The sequence below is a fragment of the Nerophis ophidion genome, linkage group LG09 (assembly GCF_033978795.1).
Source record: "Nerophis ophidion isolate RoL-2023_Sa linkage group LG09, RoL_Noph_v1.0, whole genome shotgun sequence".
NCBI classification, from domain to species: domain Eukaryota; kingdom Metazoa; phylum Chordata; class Actinopteri; order Syngnathiformes; family Syngnathidae; genus Nerophis; species Nerophis ophidion.
The window spans coordinates 13,205,865-13,227,632 of NC_084619.1; the positions used below are offsets into that span (position 1 = coordinate 13,205,865).

At 41.0% G+C, this 21,768-nt stretch overlaps 1 protein-coding gene across 19 annotated transcripts in view; it reads right to left on the bottom strand.

The window, feature by feature from the left end:
* Positions 1-21,768, bottom strand: part of dst (dystonin) — a 299,316-nt gene that overhangs the window by 154,209 nt on the left and 123,339 nt on the right. For 18 of the 19 annotated variants that reach the window (XM_061910351.1, XM_061910348.1, XM_061910367.1 and 15 more), the window contains 15 exons: positions 18,559-18,671; positions 18,361-18,467; positions 18,163-18,282; positions 13,185-13,280; positions 12,980-13,107; positions 7,852-7,945; positions 6,518-6,672; positions 6,100-6,433; positions 5,896-6,024; positions 4,808-4,885; positions 3,075-3,236; positions 2,894-2,998; positions 2,675-2,770; positions 978-1,103; positions 747-899 (listed from right to left, as the gene is read on the bottom strand). In XM_061910351.1, the coding sequence (XP_061766335.1) occupies positions 747-899; positions 978-1,103; positions 2,675-2,770; positions 2,894-2,998; positions 3,075-3,236; positions 4,808-4,885; positions 5,896-6,024; positions 6,100-6,433; positions 6,518-6,672; positions 7,852-7,945; positions 12,980-13,107; positions 13,185-13,280; positions 18,163-18,282; positions 18,361-18,467; positions 18,559-18,671 (1,996 nt within the window). Of the gene's footprint in view, positions 1-746; positions 900-977; positions 1,104-2,674; positions 2,771-2,893; positions 2,999-3,074; positions 3,237-4,807; positions 4,886-5,895; positions 6,025-6,099; positions 6,434-6,517; positions 6,673-7,851; positions 7,946-8,039; positions 8,542-12,979; positions 13,108-13,184; positions 13,281-18,162; positions 18,283-18,360; positions 18,468-18,558; positions 18,672-21,768 lie in introns of those variants that run through there. The other variant, XM_061910364.1, reaches the window with a different exon arrangement.

Genomic DNA, 21,768 nt, shown 5'->3' on the forward strand with positions numbered 1-21,768 from the left:
GTAAAAAAATACATGAATTTATTTAAACAAGTGGAGACTAAGTCTTTAAAATATTTTCTTGAATTTTCTAATTCTATTTGAGTTTTGTCTCTCTTTCAATTAAAAATGTAGAGCAAAGCAAGACCAGCTTGCTAGTAAATAAATACTGTTTAAAAAATAGAGGCAGCTCACTGGTAAGTGCTGCTATTTGAGCTATATTTAGAACAGGCCAGCGGGCTACTCATCTGGTTCTTACGGGCTACCTGGAGCCCGCGGGCACCGCGTTGGTGACCCCTGGTCTAGGAAATGTTTATGGAAAAAAACAAAAAAAAACTGCATATTTTCAAAAGACATTTGATGATCATTTTGAAGAGGGTGGGGTGCATCTAGAATTGAACAACTTGCAGACACACTTTTCAAAAACGGGTTATAGAAGTGACTGTGAATCAAAATCTATGCTAACTTTACACTAAAGCCTATTCAATACATTTTATCTTGACCACAAGCAAGCGGTTTAAATGTAGATTAAAATCGTCACAGGTACTCTTTACTGATCTAGAGTTGGGATAGACCCTTAAAAACCTTCACATCCTAATTATTTGAAAAATGTTGTATAATTCTATCCTGAAAATGTTGTGGGACCATCTTAGGGAAGGCTATTTTGGTGACCTCACAAATGTTGAAAACAACAACAATGTCAACAGGTTAATAACTCCATTGACTCGTGTCCCAATACTTTGGACTGCATAGTCAAATTTTGGAATTACCTCTATCTGTCTATAATCACAGATGGCTTTCACAGGAATGGAGGATCTTAAAGGCCAGTCAGGGTTCCTGGGTTTGAGCTGCACGATATTTTTGGCCCTCCCCATCAGCCCTGCAACCGTGTTGCGATACTGAAGAAGCTGCTCTTTCTCCTCCTAAATGGGACACCAATAAAATATTATTGCCTTCTTTATTTAAGACTTCTTCTACGTATTGCGCTCGTGCAAAGTTACCATAGATTCCTGAATGAGATCCTCCAGTCGATGCAGGCTGCTGGTTCTGTCGCAGCTGTACTTTCTCTGAATGGAGTCTTGTAAGCTCTTAAGGAAGTCCATGGATTCTTTGGCGTCACTGAAAAACTGCACATTGGGAATAAGAAAAGAGCCATGAGGGGGTGTGCTCAGACAGGAGACTTAAAGGCCTACTGAAAGGAGATTTTCTTATTTAAACGGGGATAGCAGGTCCTTTCTTTGTGTCATACTTGATCATTTCACGATATTGCCCTATTTTTGCTGAAAGGATTTAGTAGAGAACATAGACGATAAAGTTCACAACTTTTGGTCGCTAATAAAAAAGCCCTGCCTGTACCGGAAGTAGCAGACGATGACGTCACCGGTGTGAGGGCTCCTTACATCCTCACATTGTTTATAATGTCAGCCTCTAGCAGCAAGAGCTATTCGGACCGAGAAAACGACAATTTCCCCATTAATTTGAGCGAGGATGAAAGATTTGTGGATGAAGATATTGATAGCAAAGGACTAGAAAAAAAATAAAAATAAATAATAAAGGTAAAAAAGAAGAAAGGCGATTGCATTGGGAGCGATTCAGATGTTTTTAAGACACATTTACCAGGATCATTCTGGGAAATCCCTTCTCTTTCTATTGTGTTGCTAGTGTTTTAGTGAGATTAAATAGTACCTGATAGTCGGAGGGGTGTGTCCACGGGTGTGTTGACGCCAGTCTCTGAGGGAAGTCATGGCAACTGCATGGACTGCGCAAGCTTCACTGATCTCCGGTAAGAGGCGACTTTTTACCACAATTTTCTCCCCGAAACCTGCCGGTTGACAAGTGGTCGGGAACCACGTTCGCTTGACCGCTCTGAGTCATAGTAAGGCTTCACCTCCGGGAATTTTAAACAAGGAATCACCGTGTGTTTGTGTGGCTAAAGGCTAAAGCTTCCCACCTCCATCTTTCTACTTTGACTTCTCCATTATTAATTGAACAAATTGCAAACGATTCAGCAACACAGATGTCCAGAATACTGTGTAATTGCGTGATGAAAAGAGATGACTTTTAGCTGCATGTGGTGCTGCGCTAATATGTCCCCTGCAACCAATAACGTCACAAACACGCGTCATCATTCCGCGACATTTTCAACAGGAAACTCCGCGGGAAATTTAAAATTGCAATTTGGTAAACTAAACCGTCCGTATTGGCATGTGTTGCAATGTTAATATTTCATCATTGATATATATAAACTGGGCTTCACGGTGGCAGAGGGGTTAGTGCGTCTGCCTCACAATACGAAGTTCCTGCAGTCCTGGGTTCAAATCCAGGCTCGGGATCTTTCTGTGTGGAGTTTGCATGTTCTCCCCGTGAATGCGTGGGTTCCCTCCGGGTACTCCGGCTTCCTCCCACTTCCAAAGACATGCACCTGGGGATAGGTTGATTGGCAACACTAAATTGGCCCTAGTGTGTGAATGTGAGTGTGAATGTTGTCTGTCTATCTGCGTTGGCCCTGCGATGAGATGGCGACTTGTCCAGGGTGCACCCTGCCTTCCGCCCGATTGTAGCTGATATAGGCGCCAGCGCCCCCCGCGACCCCGAAAGGGAATAAGCGGTAGAAAATGGATGGATGGATGATATATAAACTATCAGACTGCGTGGTCGGCAGTAGTGGGTTTCAGTAGGCCTTTAAAGCGTGACACACCTCAAAGTAAACAGCGTTCTCTTTAAGGTGCTGCTCCACACACGAGCACAGCTGCAGGATCCAGCTCCATTGTGTTTGCATGGCAGCTCTGTACGCCTGCGGGCAACCCAAAGGACAAATGAGTCAAACAATAACCATGTGTGGAAAGCCTCCTAATATGAAGGGTGGAGACAGGACTGCTATTAAAAAAATCATATTGGACTAAATATGTTGACATACTTCAATAGTCAGCCTGGCTGGGTGGTTCCTTAAAAGAAGACGCTCTGCCAAGTCCTGCACGGACTTGATGACTTCCTCCTTTTCTTCCAGCTCTTTCATCAGATCCTGTTTGGACATATCCAAGTATTTCCACCATTTTCGTACAATGTATTGAATGGGAATCATTTTAAACGAGTCTCACAGCGTGGTAATCTCTTTTCTTGGACACGTTGCTGTTGCGATCGCTCCAGTCAAACGCCACCTCCTCTTCCTCCTTCTCATTGAGCCAGATGAGCTCACGGGTTGCCCGCGACACAAAGTCCTGCAGGCTCTCCAAGGAGTTTTGACGATCTCTTGAACAGCTCTGAGAAGGACAAAAATATGTACAAATTATGATGATGAGAAGATATGATTTGGAGTCAATTATTGTTTCCATGTTTAATTATTTTGTTTTATGTTATGAAATATGTATGTTATAAATATATATAGTTAGTAGAGATGCGCGGATAGGCAATCACATCATCCACATCCGCAAAGTCGTCATCCACCCGCCGTTCACCCGAACCAACATTTTATCAGGACCGTACCCGCCCACCAACCGCCCGCTGAGATACCTCAGAGGTTGTCCGCCTTCACCACTCACAGAGATATTTAAACCCGTTTCACAGAGTAATGCAGACAATTGGAGTCGCTAACGTTCCCGCGACAATCCGATAACGTTCATCCTGATTACAAGAATATGGGCGTGCTGTGAAGCCATTGCCTTAGACACCTTCGACAACATGTACGAACCGATTGTTGGTCCGGCAACATGTTGTGTGCAGCTGCCGCAATCACACGTACAAGATTGAAAGGCATACCGGGTGATACAAAGTACACTGATGGTTGTGATATAAAACACTTTAACACTTACTAATATGCGTCACGCTCGTGAAGCCACACCCAACAAGATTGACAAACACATTTCGGGAGAACATCCTCACAGTAACACAACATAAATGCAACACAAAAAATACCCAGAATCCTTTGTATCCGTTACACCCCTTGAATATATTTTACAACCCCGCGCCCCTAACCCTGCCCACCTTACCGACGCACGGGGGGTTGTGGTTTGCTGCTAGCGGGGTGTATAAAATAATCAGGAAGTTTCATGGATACAAAGGATTATGGGTATTTGTGTTGCGTTTATGTTGTGCTACTGTGAGGATGTTCTCCCGAAATGTTTGTCGTTCCTAATTGGTGTGGCTTCACAGCATGGCGCATATTACTAAGAGTGTTAAAATTGTTTATATCACAACCATTAGTGTACTCTGTGTCACCCAGTATGCCTTGCAGTCGTGTGCGTGTTGCCAAGGAAGCCACACACAACATGATGCTGGACTGACAAGTAGATCGTACATGTTGTAGTAGGCAACAAAGCCAATGGCTTCATAGCACGCCCTAATACTTTTTATCTGGGTGACTACTGGCAGTCATTCAGGTTAATAATAGCGTCTCTTATTGTCTTCTTCGCTTTATGACACGGGTCTTAAATGGCACTTTGAATGGCAAAGGATACCGATCACAGAACCATGCATATCAAATATTTCCGGATGGTTCAACCGCCACCCGCCCGAATCTAATTAAAATCAATTTTTTTGTCATGTCAACCGCCCGACCCGCGGATAAACTCCGCGGATGAGACCGCAAACCGCGCATCTCTAATAGCTAGTCTTCTGAGTTGCACAACAAATGTTGTACCTGTATGAATAAGGGACAGATAGAAGTTTGACTTCTTTCTGCTCCTTTTCGTTACTGTTTATTTTAAATCCTATGTCCATTGTTTTTCGCTTGGCCTTAAATGAATGAAATACAACAAACAAACAAGGACACATGTTCAAATTCTAAATACTAAGTGCAATTTGAGATGGAGACTGTTCTCAAGACGTCACTTACCAGTAGTTTGTCATACTGCTTCTCTAAACTGCTGAGTTTTTCGGAATAGGCAAGTTTCAAGGGTGGATTCATCTGAATCTGCAAGAAATAAGGAGGATTAGATGGAAGTTGACATATTTACTGGAATCTCGAAAGTCAAACAAAATCAACGTTTTCTGGAGGAAAAAAAGCCTCAAAAGTAGCATTTTGTGGGGGTGTTTTTTTTATTTTGTCAATTATGGTAAGGAAAGGTTTATTCATAACCATGGGACCAGATGCAAATGACCTTAATACACCACAGAAATGGTTATGACTATTTGATTAATAAAATGATGTTGATTTTAAAAAAAAGTCTAAGCACACACCTTTTTAATCAGGCTTTTACTGATCATGTTAAACCCTTTTATTATTTCTTAATTTTTATTTAGTTATTTTTTTACCTTATTTATTGCTATAATTACTCTATATACATCACTTCTATTTTATTTTTTAAATATATTTTATCAAATGTTTTAAACTATTTTTAGATGGCATTAAATTTAGGTATTCTCCAGGGTGGATGCCTCAAAGGTGGCATTTTTCCTCAATCCTCAGTGCCATACTATGTTTTGTTTTGTTATTGTCAATAATGCTGTGTTGAACGGTCGTATGTGTTTTCTTCTTTTCTTTTGCTTTTTTGTTTTTGTGAACATCACTTTGTGTTTGCCACTTGCCCGGCAGATAAAATAGCTTGATTGATTGATATTTTTATTAGAAGATTGCACAGTACAGTACATATTCTGTACAATTGACCACTAAATGGTAACACCCGAATAAGTTTTTCAACTTGTTTAAGTCGGGGTCTACGTTAATCAATTCCTGGCTAACGCTAATCTTTAGCATGTCTATGGTAAATCCAATGTAAATTAGCATCGAGCTAGTGTGAATCGGTACTTGATAGTATCAACAGGCTACGGTCAGTACCAAATTTACCAAACCTATTTTAATTCTGTTTGTTTTTTTAATCACAAAAACTTGGAAGTCAACCAGCATCACAGAAGGAAGTGCGTTCAAGTTTAGAGGTTTCAGAGTAGATACTTCATCATTCAAAACAGAGAGAAATAACTTACCTCGCTGAGTCTGGCCTCTTTAAGACTCGTCTGAAATTCGTCGATGGCTCTGTGTACGGTTTTGTGGTTATCTAAATGTGCGTCCACGCTTGGCAGGTCTGATCCCCACTCCGAGCGATCCAATTGTAACTGAAAACCAAATAACACAAATTCACTTACGCCCAACTAAAAACTTCACGGCCAAATCTTGCAAAGATTGCTTACCTGCATCTCTTCCACCCAGTTCAACAGGTCCTGAATATATTTCATGTTCACTTCTTCTTCAGTCAAACTGGAGTCAGCCAGTGAGGACTTTATTGAGGGTTTGGGGATCTGCATGTGTGTCCCATGTCTGCTACTAATGTAAGTCTGCTCTGAAGCACCCGGGGTAAGGCTCGAGTTGAATGTGGAACTGTTCTGGGAAAAATCAGAATTCAGGCTCTGGGTGATGCCTGAGATCATCTTTTTGGTCTGTTCTGTTGTTAACATGCGCCCTTTGCTGTACACGGAAGCATACTGCGTTCTCAGGGATAGGAGATCATCCCGTAGGTTTGATACCCTGTAATAAAACCAATGCTAGATGTCACTATTTGCACAGCATCTTTAGAGTACTTTTTCCAAATCTACAACCGTACAATTTTACCTTTGAACTAGTTGATTTGTGAAAGGAAATTTGCCATCGAGAAGGACCTGGATGTCCACCACTTGTTGTCTGAGGATATTCTCGCACTCCAACAGGTAGCCAGCAATCTCGCCTTCATGTTGGAACTGAATGCCAGACTCAAGACGTTTAACATCCTAAAAGAGAGAAAAAAAGTCAGTTTTAAAAATGTGACATTGGGCCCAGCAATTTGAAAAAAAAAAAGGAAGTGCATTGTTTACAAACAAGCAAAACAAATTTAAATTAAATCAATTCAAGAAACTGTTGTTTTTAAATGTGTCCACTGGATGTCGCAATAGCAATTCTGTAAGGCAAGTAAATGGTTTATACCGAGGCCAAGCAAAAGGTACACAGTACAGCCTGTCTGTGGTTCTTCCCCCTTGGTTAAAATGAAACGTAAAACCTTCCGTTTTACGTCTTCTACTTCGAACATGTCGTTATTTGGCACCCAAGTGCCGCAAAATGTTTCTGATGAAAAAGAGAAAAAGTGAACACAGAGTGTAACTCAAACCTCTTGAATATTTTCTACCTCCGTTTGTAGAGTTTGTTGAACTAACACAGGATTAATACGTGGATATGAAAAATGAAGTATTTAAGACCTAGAAGACTTTTTATCTCTTTATTATTTAATCTTTTAAATTCCAGACAGGCTGTGACTTAGTTTGATGGCTCTGTAGATACACTGAGATAACGTGTAAGTTTATTGTGTTCTTCGTTGTGTTTTTGAAACTAAATCAATTTTTTTCCTTTTATTGTCAAGAGGATTATTTGTGGTTTTGTACATTTCCAGAATGTGCTTGTTGTATTTTTTTGCCAAAGTAAAACAAAGAAAACAATATGAAATCGTCTTATTTTTTTAAGTTATCATGCCATGATTTTAAAAGTACGGCCCACTTGGGAATAGATTTTCCTCCATGTGGCCCCTGAGCTAAACTGAGTTTGACAACCATTGTTTAACTGCAGAAAAGTGTATTGATTGTTTAATTTAGAATTATATATTTTTTATCTTTTCTTGTTTAGTGTCACTGGATGTTGTGCGCGGACATTTGGCCCCAGTATTAACTATTTTGTAGTTCATGTTGAATTCATCAGGTGAGTCATTTTAGTTTCACTGTTTCCTTCTTTTTGTACACAATACAACAGCTGGTATTTTTATGTGCAGCAACCCTGGTGTCAGTCCTAGTTTTAAAACTCAGATAGGAAATAACCACCAGTGGGTTACACAAGCAATGCACTGTTATTATTGTTTTAATTTATTTTAATGTAATTTTTTCACATTATAAATTGTATTTCCACATTTTAAATACATAACTTACCAATTGCAGGGAACTTCGAGCCAACGTGAGCCTGTCTTCACCTTGAACACAGTCTCGTTGAACTCTGTTTGCAAGCTGCTGCAGCATTTCAAGCCTGCAAAACAAAGCAATAAGTTGAATTTTGTTCACGCTCAGTCACAGGAAAACAAAAAGTCAAGCACGCCCTCAACACTGAGCTCGTAACCCACCTGGATCCATAGGCGATGTTGTTATTAAGAACGAAAGGGCTTCTCATTGAAAAAGGTTCCGGTCTAATGTAGCCAGCATCACCCGATCCGTAGCTGGTGAAACTGCTACCAGAGGAGACCCTGCTCCGGTACGCCATCTTTCTTTGTCAACTGCACTTTACAGTCCTGCAGCGGGGATTCTAACCATGACGATCGTGTGCAATTGAAGACGCGATCAGACAGAAGGGATTACAACCCATTCTCATTTATAGGTTCAGAATCAGGTGAGGAGGGTGTGAGAGCAAACCCACCCTGAAATAATATTTCTATCCTCAGGCGAAACCAAATTAGCATGTTGAGACAGTGTCCCTTTATAAAAGCAGCCGAAGGATTGTAATTGCTGTTTCTGACAGCTGGTAAAATACGCCCTCACTTTATTGCTGTTCATATTGAGTGTTTGAAAAACCACGCAGGCATGAGTGGATATGTCAACTTGTCCAAACTATTGTCAATGGATGTCCAAAAATAGATTTCCATGGAAATAAGGTCCACTCTGCAAACAAACACTGACAAAAACAACAGACTGAACTCTAAAACCTGCTGCAGCCTGCAGTCCAAACATTTTTAAAGAAAAACAGCTGTCTTGTACCATATGGTCATTATTTGTGTACCTATTTCTGTATATGTGCAAATGTATTAGTATGTCTGTGCCAAAAATGTGTTGTATGTGAGATAAATATTATTAATGATATATTGAAATAAGACCAGTAAATGCATTATTCTATAGATGACAGCTAAATATTTGTTGTTGCTGAGTTTGTTGCTGATCTAGTGACGCACGCTGATAATATAGTTATAATGGGGACTTTAATATCCATATGAATACCCCATTGGACCCACCGTGCGTGGCGCTCCAGACTATAATTGATAGCTGTGGTCTTACACAAATAATAAATGAACCGACGCATCGCAGCGGTATTACGATAGACCTAGTGCTTGTCAGAGGTATCACCGTTTCCAAAGTTATGATACTCCCGTATACTAAAGTAATGTCCGATCATTACCTTATAAAATTCGAAGTTCAGACTCATGTTCGGCAAGCTAATAATAATAATAACTGCTATAGCAGCCGCAACATTGATGCTGCCACAACGACGACTCTTGCTGGCTTACTGCCCTCGGTAATGGCACCATTCCCAAAGTATGTGGGCTCTATTGATAACCTCACTAACAACTTCAACAACGCCCTGCGTGAACCCATTGATAGTATAGCACCGCTGAAGTTAAAAAAGGCTCCAAAAAGGCGTATGCCATGGTTTACTGAAGAAACTAGAGCTCAGAAATTATTATGTAGAAAGCTGGAACGCAAATGGCGCACGACTAAACTTGAGGTGCACCATCAAGCATGGAGTGATAGTTTAATAACTTATAAACGCATGCTTACCTTAGCTAAAACTAATTATTACTCAAATCTCATCCGCATTAATAAAAACGATCCAAAATTTTTGTTTAGTACAGTAGCATCGCTAACCCAACAAGGGACTCCTTCCAGTAGCTCCACCCATTCGGCAGATGACTTTATGAAGTTCTTTAATAAGAAAATTGAACTTATTGGAAAGGAGATTAAAGACAATGCGTCCCAGCTACAAATGGGTTCTATTAACACTGATACGATGGTATATACGGCGGATACTGCAAATATCCAAAATAGTTTCTCTCGTTTTGATTAAATAACATTAGAAGAATTGTTACAACGTGTAAATGGAATAAAACAAACAACATGTTTACTTGACCCACTTCCTGGGAAACTTATCAAGGAGCTTTTTGTATTATTAGGTCCATCAGTGCTAAATATTATAAACTTATCACTTTCTTCGGGCACTGTTCCCCTAGCATTCAAAAAAGCGGTTATTCATCCTCTCCTTAAAAGACCTAACCCCGATCCTGACCACATGGTAAACTACCGACCGGTCTCTCACCTTCCCTTTATTTCGAAAATCCTCGAAAAAATTGTCGCAGAGCAGCTAAATGAACACTTAGCGTTTAACAATCTATGTGAAACCTTTCAATCCGGTTTCAGGGCAAATCACTCTACTGAGACAGCCCTCGCAAAATTGACTAATGATCTATTGCTAACGATGGATTCTGATGCGTCATCTATGTTGCTGCTCCTCGATCTTAGCGCTGCTTTCGATACCGTCGATCATAATATTTTATTAGAATGTATCAAAACACGAATTGGTATGTCAGACTCAGCCCTGTCATGGTTTAACTCTTATCTTACTGAAAGGGTGCAGTGCGTCTTCCATAACAGTATGACCTCGGACTACGTTAAGGTAACGTGTGGAGTTCCCCAGGGTTCGGTCCTTGGCCCTGCACTCTTCAGCATCTACATGCTGCCGCTAGGTGACGTCATACGCAAATACGGTATTAGCTTTCACTGTTATGCTGATGACACCCAACTCTACATGCCCCTAAGGCTGACCAACACGCTGGACTGTAGTCAGTTGGAAGCGTGTCTTAATGAAATTAAACAATGGATGTCCGCTAATTTTTTGCAACTTAACGCCAAAAAAACGGAAATGCTGATTATCGGTCCTGCTAGACACCGACCTCTATTTAATAATACAACTTTAACATTTGACAACCAAATAATAAAACAAGGTGACTCGGCAAAAAATCTGGGTATTATCTTCGACCCAACTCTCTCCTTTGAGTCACACATTAAAAGCGTTACTAGAACGGCATTCTTTCATCTCCGTAATATCGCCAAAATTCGCTCCATTTTGTCCACTAAAGACGCCGAGATCATTATCCATGCGTTTGTTACGTCTCGTCTCGACTACTGTAAAGTATTATTTTCGGGTCTCCCCATGTCTAGCATTAAAAGATTACAGTTGGTACAAAATGCGGCTGCTAGACTTTTGACAAGAACAAGAAAGTTTGATCATATTACGCCTGTACTGGCTCACCTGCACTGGCTTCCTGTGCACTTAAGATGTGACTTTAAGGTTTTACTACTTACGTATAAAATACTACACGGTCTAGCTCCAGCCTATCTTGCCGATTGTATTGTACCATATGTCCCGGCAAGAAATCTGCCTTCAAAAGACTCCGGCTTATTAGTGATTCCTAGAGCCCCAAAAAAGTCTGCGGGCTATAGAGCGTTTTCCGTTCGGGCTCCAGTACTCTGGAATGCCCTCCCGGTAACAGTTCGAGATGCTACCTCAGTAGAAGCATTTAAGTCTCACCTTAAAACTCATTTGTATACTCTAGCCTTTAAATAGACCTCCTTTTTAGACCAGTTGATCTGCCGCTTCTTTTCTTTTTTCTCCTATGTCCCCCCCCCCCTTGTGGAGGGGGTCCGGTCCGATGACCATGGATGAAGTACTGGCTGTCCAGAGTCGAGACCCAGGATGGACCGCTCGTCGGGACCCAGGATGGACCGCTCGCCTGTGTATCGGTTGGGGACATCTCTACGCTGCTGATCTGCCTCCGCTTGGGATGGTTTCCTGTGGACGGGACTCTCGCTGCTGTCTTGGATCCGCTTTGAACTGAACTCTCGCGGCTGTGTTGGAGCCACTATGGATTGAACTTTCACAGTATCATGTTAGACCCGCTCGACATCCATGGCTTTCGGTCCCCTAGAGGGGGGGGGGGGGGGGGGGGGGGGGGGGGGGGGCGGGGTTGCCCACATCTGAGGTCCTCTCCAAGGTTTCTCATAGTCAGCATTGTCACTGGCGTCCCACTGGATGTGAATTCTCCCTGCCCACTGGGTGTGAGTTTTCCTTGCCCTTTTGTGGGTTCTTCCGAGGATGTCGTAGTCGTAATGATTTGTGCAGTCCTTTTAGACATTTGTGATTTGGGGCTATATAAATAAACATTGATTGATTGATTGATATTTAATTTGTGAATAAGGAATTCCTACTTTAGTATGAGACTCCCCCCTCCTCCACGGGGGAAGCATCCGACGGTCGGGGGCGGCCGGTGGAACGAGGCAAGAGAGTCCGCAGCTGCCTCTTTGACAGCTGCAGGAGGAACGACGTAAGCTCTCCGCTCATATCTACGGTAAGAGCCGACTTTTTGCCACCATTTTCTCACCCAAACCTGCCGGTTGACATGTGGTAAGGAACCATGTTCGCTTGACCGCTCTGTTCCATAGTAAAGCTTCACCGTCATCTTTCGGGAATGTAAACAAGAAAACACCAGCTGTGTTTGTGTTGCTAAAGGCGGCTGCAATACACCGCTTCCCACCGACATCTTTCTTCTTTGACGTCTCCATTACTAATTGAACAAAGTGCAAAAGATTCAGCAACACAGATGTCCATAATACTGTGGAATTGTGCGATGAAAAGAGACGACTAAGAGCTGTGAACGGTGCTGGAACAAAATGCGTGACGTCATACGCACGCGTCATCATAAAGCAACGTTTTAGCATGATACTTCCACGCAAAATTTAAAATTGCAATTTAGTAAACTAAACCGGCCGTATTGGCATGTGTTGCAATGTTAATATTTCATCATTGATATATAAACTATCAGACTGCATGGTCGGTAGTAGTGGGTTTCAGTAGGCCTTTAAATGCACCTGAGATCCAATTAGTTGCATCAACATACAAGCGGTGGTAAATGGATGAATGCATGGATGTTTGCACCGAATGTCAGAGCCAGTTACATACAAATAACAAATGAGAAGCAGTTGTTTTGAGCAATAAGCGATAAATATAGTACTGCTTGGCAACATTTTTACACGGACTCACGTACCGTACTTTTTGTTGATGCAAAATAATTCATTTAGAAAAGTAAACATTGAGTAAAAAAGTGTCCTGGAGCACTCATGCGTTTTGTAACATGATTAAACAGTATCAGACACTTAATTTGTGGGTGTCTCAGACTGAAGATACTATAAAGATTATTGGATAATTCTTTGGCATGAAAGGAGTATTCAACCACTCGCATACCTTTCCACCTCAGGCCTCAGGCTCTTCTCTCTTTCCAGCATGGCAACAATCAGTTTTCCCCACTCCTTCTCCACGTCGTTGGGGTGATGACCCGGCAGTAACTGAATACGTCCAAACTCGATCCATACCTGTCAAACGTGCACAACTGCCATGACATTGATGTCTTTTTCAAAAACACGTGGCTTGTTTTCTGGAATTTGTGTACCTCGAGCATTTTGTAGAGATCTTTGATTTTTGTCTTCTCGTTTTCTTTCAGCGGGATCTCGCGTTCTTTGAATTGCAGGTATTGTGTGTAAAGTGCCTGTGAGAGAGCAGCAGCAATGAAGTATCAAAACAAATATGCATGTGTTTTTCTATTTTTATTAAAAAGCTACTCGTTATATAGGGTTGTACGATGTAGACGATAAACGATATAAATCAGGGGTTTTAAACTCATTTTCATTAAGTGCCACATTTTTGTAATGGCTGCCTTCAGACGGATGCATGTGACAATGAATATATTTATTTTCAATGCATAATCCCCTAGTGTGTTATTAAACTATGCTTGCACCATGCATCAAATGCCTATGCATGTGATTATTATTATTTTTTTGTATTTATATACAGCGTGATGGATAACTTGAAATCATTAACAGATATTTAGGTTGCTTTTGGGGGGGGGGACATAAGTTAATATAATGTTTTTGTATGATCAGTTAATACAAGGGTCTCAAACTCATTTTCATTGAGGGCCACATCGCAGGAATGGCTGCTTTCAGAGGGCCGCTTTTTTAAAATTAATTTACATTATGCATTACTCATGATTAATCGAAATGCATATGCATTTGATTATTTGATTTTTGTATGTGTAACTGGCTTTAAAATAATAAACAAAAGGTGCCAAGCAGATATTTGTTTTTATCTCACAAAAATTGTTTTTGCAATACTGCATATAATAACATAATTGGCATGATCAGATAATATCCATCCATCCATTTTCTACCGCTTATTCCCTTTTGGGGTCGCGGGGGGCGCTGGCGCCTATCTCAGCTACAATCGGGCGGAAGGCGGGGTACACCCTGGACAAGTCGCCGCCTGATCGCAGGGCCAACACAGATAGACAACATTCACACTCACATTCATTAAAGTTTAAAATAAGCATTTTTTTTTTCTGTCAAAATTAAAAGAACAAATGCCTTTAGTAAAAAAAACACTTTTTTTTTTTTAAATAAAAAGGCTTTCAAGGGCCACTTGGAATGATGTGGCGGGCCTGAAGTTTGACACCTGTGAGCTAATATTACATTTAAAATACGTAAACTTTAATGCAGTACAGGCAATTTTTCTGTAAAAAAAAAAAAAAAAAGAATATTTTTAGTAATAAAGATAAAGTGTTTTATTAACGTACATTATTTTCAGGCTTTTTTTTGGGCCAAATAAAATGATGTGGCAGACCAGATCTGGCCCCCAGCCATGAACTTGACAGAGGGGATATAAATGATGTAAATTTGGCTGACGATGGAGCTTTAAATACTATCGTTATATTACGACAATTCATGTTGATGACACATTATAACTGTGTCCTGCAAATGTAAATGCGACAAGTAAACATAGGCGTCCTTAACACAATGCATTGTCCTCACTAGCAAGCTAGCGGCTAATTTTCTAAGTCACTAATCAAGGCGGCAAACAAACAAAGTTTTGTACAAGTACCATTATCACTGGAGGCCGAGGATTGGCAAAACATGCTACATTACACACCGTAGGAGAATACAATAAAGCAGAGCTAAACGCAAAGCTCGAGGTCTTGAATGTAAACAGTGGTGGGTGGATAATATACCAAGTATAGTACAAGTATAGTACAAGTATACTACGAGAAAATGGTCAATGTTACAGTGATTATGTTGACAGCTGCAGGAGGAACGACGTAAGCTCTCCGCTCATGTCTACGGTAAGAGCCAACTTATTATCACAATTTTCAGTGGTGGGTGGATTATATACCAAGTATAGTACAAGTATAGTACAAGTATACTACGAGAAAATGGTCAATGTTACAGTGATTATGTTGACAGCTGCAGGAGGAACGACGTAAGCTCTCCGCTCATGTCTACGGTAAGCGCCAACTTATTACCACCATTTTCAGTGGTGGGTGGATAATATACCAAGTATAGTACAAGTGTACTACGAGAAAATGGTCAATGTTACAGTGATTATGTTGACAGCTGCAGGAGGAACGACGTAAGCTCTCCGCTCATGTCTACGGTAAGAGCCAACTTATTACCACCATTTTCAGTGGTGGGTGGATAATATACCATGCATAGTATGAGTATAGTACAAGTATACTACGAGAAAATGGTCAATGTTACAGTGATTATGTTGACAGCTGCAGGAGGAACGACGTAAGCTCTCCGCTCATGTCTACGGTAAGAGCCAACTTATTACCACCATTTTCAGTGGTGGGTGGATAATATACCAAGTATAGTACAAGTGTACTACGAGAAAATGGTCAATGTTACAGTGATTATGTTGACAGCTGCAGGAGGAACGACGTAAGCTCTCCGCTCATGTCTACGGTAAGAGCCAACTTATAACCACCATTTTCAGTGGTGGGTGGATAATATACCAAGTATAGTACGAGTATAGTACAAGTATACTACGAGAAAATGGTCAATGTTACAGTGATTATGTTGACAGCTGCAAGAGGAACGACGTTCTCTCCGCTCATGTCTACGGTAAGAGCCAACTTATTACCACCATTTTCAGTGGTGGGTGGATAATATACCAAGTATAGTACGAGTATAGTACAAGTATACTACGAGAAAATGGTCAATGGTACAGTGATTATGTTGACAGCTGCAGGAGGAACGACGTAAGCTCTCCGCTCATGTCTACGGTAAGAGCCAACTTATTACCACCATTTTCAGTGGTGGGTGGATAATATACCAAGTATAGTACAAGTGTACTACGAGAAAATGGTCAATGTTACAGTGATTATGTTGACAGCTGCAGGAGGAACGACGTAAGCTCTCCGCTCATGTCTACGGTAAAAGCCAACTTATTACCACCATTTTCAGTGGTGGGTGGATAATATACCAAGTATAGTACGAGTATAGTACAAGTATACTACGAGAAAATGGTCAATGTTACAGTGATTATGTTGACAGCTGCAGGAGGAACGACGTAAGCTCTCCGCTCATGTCTACGGTAAGAGCCAACTTAAATCCACCAGTTTCAGTGGTGGGTGGATAATATACCAAGTATAGTCAGAGTATAGTACAAGTATACTACGAGAAATGGTCAATGTTACAGTGATTATGTTGACAGCTGCGGGAGGAACGACGTAAGCTCTCCGCTCATGTCTACGGTAAGGGCCAACTTATTACCACCATTTTCAGTGGTGGGTGGATAATATACCAAGTATAGTACGAGTATAGTACAAGTATACTACGAGAAAATGGTCAATGTTACAGTGATTATGTTGACAGCTGCAGGAGGAACGATGTAAGCTCTCCGCTCATGTCTACGGTAAGAGCCAACTTATTACCACCATTTTCAGTGGTGGGTGGATAATATACCAAGTATAGTACAAGTATACTACGAGAAAATGGTCAATGTTACAGTGATTATGTTGACAGCTGCAGGAGGAACGATGTAAGCTCTCCGCTCATGTCTACGGTAAGAGCCAACTTATTACCACCATTTTCAGTGGTGGGTGGATAATATACCAAGTATAGTACGAGAAAATGGTCAATGTTACAGTGATTATGTTGACAGCTGCAGGAGGAACGACGTAAGCTCTCCGCTCATGTCTACAGTAAGAGCCAACTTATTACCACCATTTTCAGTGGTGGGTGGATAATATACCAAGTATAGTACAAGTGTACTACGAGAAAATGGTCAATGTTACAGTGATTATGTTGACAGCTGCAGGAGGAACGACGTAAGCTCTCCGCTCATGTCTACGGTAAGAGCCGACTTATTACCACCATTTTCAGTGGTGGGTGGATAATATACCAAGTATAGTACGAGTATAGTACAAGTATACTACGAGAAAATGGTCAATGTTACAGTGATTATGTTGACAGCTGCAGGAGGAACGACGTAAGCTCTCCGCTGATGTCTACGGTAAGAGCCAACTTATTACCACCATTTTCAGTGGTGGGTGGATAATATACCAAGTATAGTACGAGTATAGTACAAGTACACTACGAGAAAATGGTCAATGTTACAGTGATTATGTTGACAGCTGCAGGAGGAACGACGTAAGCTCTCCGCTCATGTCTACGGTAAGAGCCGACTTATTACCACCATTTTCTCACGGAAACCTGCCGGTTGACATGTGTTAGGGAACCATGTTCGCTTGACCGCTCTGTTCCATAGTATTTCTTCACCGTCATCTTTCGGGAACGCAAACAAGGAAACACCGGCTGTGTTTATGTTGCTAAAGGCGGCCGCAATACACCGTTTCCCACCTACATCTTTCTTCTTTGACGTCTCCATTATTAATTGAACAAATTGCAAAAGATTCAGCAACACAGATGTATGTTGATATGTTGATTATGTTTTTATTATCACAATTGTTTTTGTTAATGTTAAACTCAGTAAATACGAGCCAATAGTAGTGTTTGCTTTTGCTCAATAGTCTTGCACTATTTATAATCAATTGTGTACATACTAAAAGGGAATATGTAAATAATAGAAATAATAATTGATATTGTTATCCTGAATGTTTGTCAGATTACAGTTGTTATTTAAACATTTAAGTTTGAAATGTTAAGTATCAGCGTTAGTATGACCAGTACTGATTTTGTAACTACTTGGTATTGGATCGATACCCAAATTTTTAGTACTGCCCAAAATTAATATAAAGTATCCAAAAAACAGAAGAATAAGTGATTATTAGGTTTTAACAGAAGTGGAGAGAGAAACATGTTACAACAGAAAGTAACCAGATTTTAACATTACAATTAGCAGGTAGATTAATAATAATTTTGAGTACACGATACAACTGAAAATTATGCAGTATGTTACCTCTAATGTTAGCAGTTAAAGTAGGAACCTGTTTTATAATGGTTGTACTATCATTTATGTGCCAAATAATATGTTGTGGTATACTGTTATCACAAGAAGCAGCAATCAATATATGTTGCGATATAGATTTTAGGCCATATATTGCCCATCCCTATCGTGATATCGTAGTGTGATACCTTAAGTTCAGCAGGATTGTTGGGGAATGATCTATCAGACATCACAGCTACATTGTGTTTGATCCACTGGGTGAGGTATTTGATCATGTTCTGGTATTCCACCCATTTGATATCAACATCCTGTTTGGAGAACAATCGTCATTATGGGGACAATCCAGGACAAAGTGGATACATTCGCGGACGATGCCATCAACTCACATTGGGGCTGACTCCTTCTCCGCCATCAGGTATTTTAGGGAAGGCGTCATAGAGGGTTGAGACATACGTGATGACGGACTTTTCATCAGGAGACTGAACATCTACGTCTGGTAAGAGTGGCGAGAACACGGAACTTATATAGCATATAGCATTCAGGTAGAACGAAAGTAAATATTGCAGTGTGTGTAGAGATTATACCCTCAGGGTCCAGCAGTCTGGCCACCCCAAGTTGCTCAGCCACACCAAAGGCATTCTCTAAGTTGGAGCGGTTGGTCTGTGTGGACACCCGGCTCATGTCAACTAGGTCGGGTCTGGAAAACACAGGAACGAAATAGAGGTTGGCAAGAGTGAAATTACATTCCTAAATAAGGATAACCAATGAAATAATCAACTATGGAGTGGCAAATCATTGCTACTTTAACAAATTGGCATTTCTAAATCGCTTTCTAAATGTTCTGAACTCTTGTTTCCATGCCAGTGCAGAATACTACAGCCTGTAAATCAGGGGTGTCAGAATGGGCTAAAATTCTGAACTGAACAAAGCCGCAGGCCAAAGTTGAACAACTTAACCTTTTAATAGGGACCCAAACAAGTTTTGCATTGAATATTGAACAACCAAGGCTTATATAACTTTATACTGACATGCAAAATCGAGGTTTGTTGGTAGCGGGGGTGTATATTGTAGTGTCCCGGAAGAGTTAGTGCTGCAAGGAGTTCTGGGTATTTGTTCTGTTGTGTTACAGTGCGGATGTTCTCCCGAAATGTGTTTGTCATTCTTGTTTGGTGTGGGTTCACAGTGTGGTGCATATTTGTAACAGTGTTAAAGTTGTTTATAAGGCCACCCTCAGTGTGACCTGTATGGCTGTTGACCAAGTATGCTTGCATTCACTTGTGTGTGTAGAATCTGCATATATTACGTGACTGGGCCGGCCTGCAGTCCTGGGTTCAATCCCAGGCTTGGGATCTTTCTGTGTGGAGTTTGCATGTTCTCCCTGTGAATGCGTGGGTTCCCTCCGGGTACTCCGGCTTCCTCCCACCTCCAAAGACATGCACCTGGGGATAGGTTGATTGGCAACACTAAATTGGCCCTAGTGTGTGAATGTGAGTGTGAATGTTGTCTATCTGTGTTGGCCCTGCGATGAGGTGGCGACTTGTCCAGGGTGTACCCCGCCTTTCGCCCGATTGTAGCTGAGATAGGCGCCAGCGCCCCCTGCGACCCCAAAAGGGAATAAGCGGTAGAAAATGGATGGATGGATGGGCCGGTACGCTGATTGTATGGCGGAAAAGCGGACATGACAACAGGTTGTAGAGGACGCTAAAAGCAGTACCTTTAAGGCACGCCGCCGATATTGTTGTCCGAGTGGAAATCGGGAGAAATTCGGGAGAATGGTTGCCCCAGTAGATTTTCGGGGAAAGTCGTAAGGATTGGCAAGTATTAGAATTAGCGGTGAATGCACCGCCACTGTGTAATACCGGCGGGCCAGCTCTAATGTTAATTTAATATTGTCTCAAAGGCCAAAATAAATTACACGGCGGGCCAAATTTGGCCCGCGAGCCAGAGTTTGACACCCATGCTGTAAATGGTCACTGTTACTCATACATTCATTAAATAAAAAAAACATTTATTTCAATCCGAAAAATTTCACTTTGCAGGTGACATACCTGAGTCATGTTCCACAAAACATTAACTACCATATTCCCTTGAATTGCCGCCGGGGCGCTAATTAATTTAAAACCTCTTCTCACTCCTGCGCTTACCAAAGGCATGCGGTAAAAGTAAGCATGCGCTAATTATTTTAAAACCTCTTCTCACTCCGGCACTTACCAAAGGCATGCAGTAAAAAAATTTGTGTGATGTAAGCTTGGACCTTAACTCCTACTGAATAGCTCTTAATTTTCTTCCCTGACACCCCTTCTTAACTGTCTATGCGACGTCAAGGCTTGGTTAGCCCAGAATTTTTTAATAATGAATGAGGGAAAAACGGAAATTTTAGTTTTTGGTCCGGCCCTCACTGACTTGGGACCATTGCAAAATGATGTGCGTCCCAAAGTCACCAGCCTTGGCGTCACTATAGACAGCGATTTTAAACTAGACAAACAAGTCAATGGCGTTTTAAAATCGTGTTTTTATCACCTTCGTCTTTTAGTAAAGGTTAAACCGTTTTTATCTTTTAACCTTTTTGAACAAGTCGTGCATGCTTTTATTTCAAGTGGCCTGGACTACTGCAATGCACTTTATGCTGGCATTAGCCAAAAAGCTCTCTCCCGGTTGCAGTTAGTCCAGAACGCGGCAGCACGACTTTTAACAGGGGCCAGGAAACGCCAGCATATAACCCCAATTCTTCAGAGTTTGCACTGGCTCCCTGTTCATTTTAGAATTGATTTTAAAACATTGCTGTTTGTTTTTAAATCTTTACATGGACTGGCACCTCAATATATCTCGGACCTTTTCCAAATTTACATTCCTGCGCGCGCTCTGAGGTCCAAGAGCCAGTTCCAGCTCGTGGTGCCCAAGACCAGACTTAAGACCAGGGGAGACAGGGCCTTCTCTGTGGTCGGCCCTAAGCTCTGGAACACTCTGCCCCTCCATGTTCAAACTGCTTCCACAGTGGAGTGTTTTAAGTCTCGTCTTAAGACCCACTTTTATTCTTTGGCTTTTAACACTTCGTGAGTTGTGTGGTCCTCTGTTGTCCTCTGTGTTTTTTATACACTTTCATTTCTATTTTACTGTTTTAATTGATTTTACCCTTTAAAATAGTTTTTAATCATATTTGTTTTTATATTGTTTTTATTGGTTTTATATTTATTTATTTTTTGTTTTATTCAGTCATTGGTGGAGCATAATATATATATATACTTATTTTTTTTATTTTTTTATATATCTTTTTTACAATTGTTTTTAACATGGCTGTGCAGCACTTTGGAAACGTTATTGTTGTTTAAATGTGCTATATAAATAAAGTGGATTGGATTGGATTATGCAATTTCAAATTACTGGAATTGAAATCAGCCTCCTCCATTTTGAAAATGATGACAGGGGAAATGTCACTCGTGACGTCACGAGTTTGACCAGGCGGTAATACTAAGCATGCGCTGATTATTTCGCGAAGCGAGTTTGACCCAGCAGTAATTCAAGGCAGGCGCATACTATATGCTCTGCGGCAATTTCAAGGAAATTCTGTATGTTATTAAAAAAAAAAAATTAAAAAAATAAACAGCTGTCGTAGAAGCTAGCTTATCTCTTGCCAGAGTTAGCTTTTACGGCTACTACCGTAGCACGCCAATGTGTTAGTGCGCTGGAAAAAGGGTTCCTCATTGTTCGCTCTTACAATAACAATGTTGTTACAGCTTGGTTATTATACCGGTTACGGAACGTCAATAAAGTATCGGTGACAGTTTTTAAATATA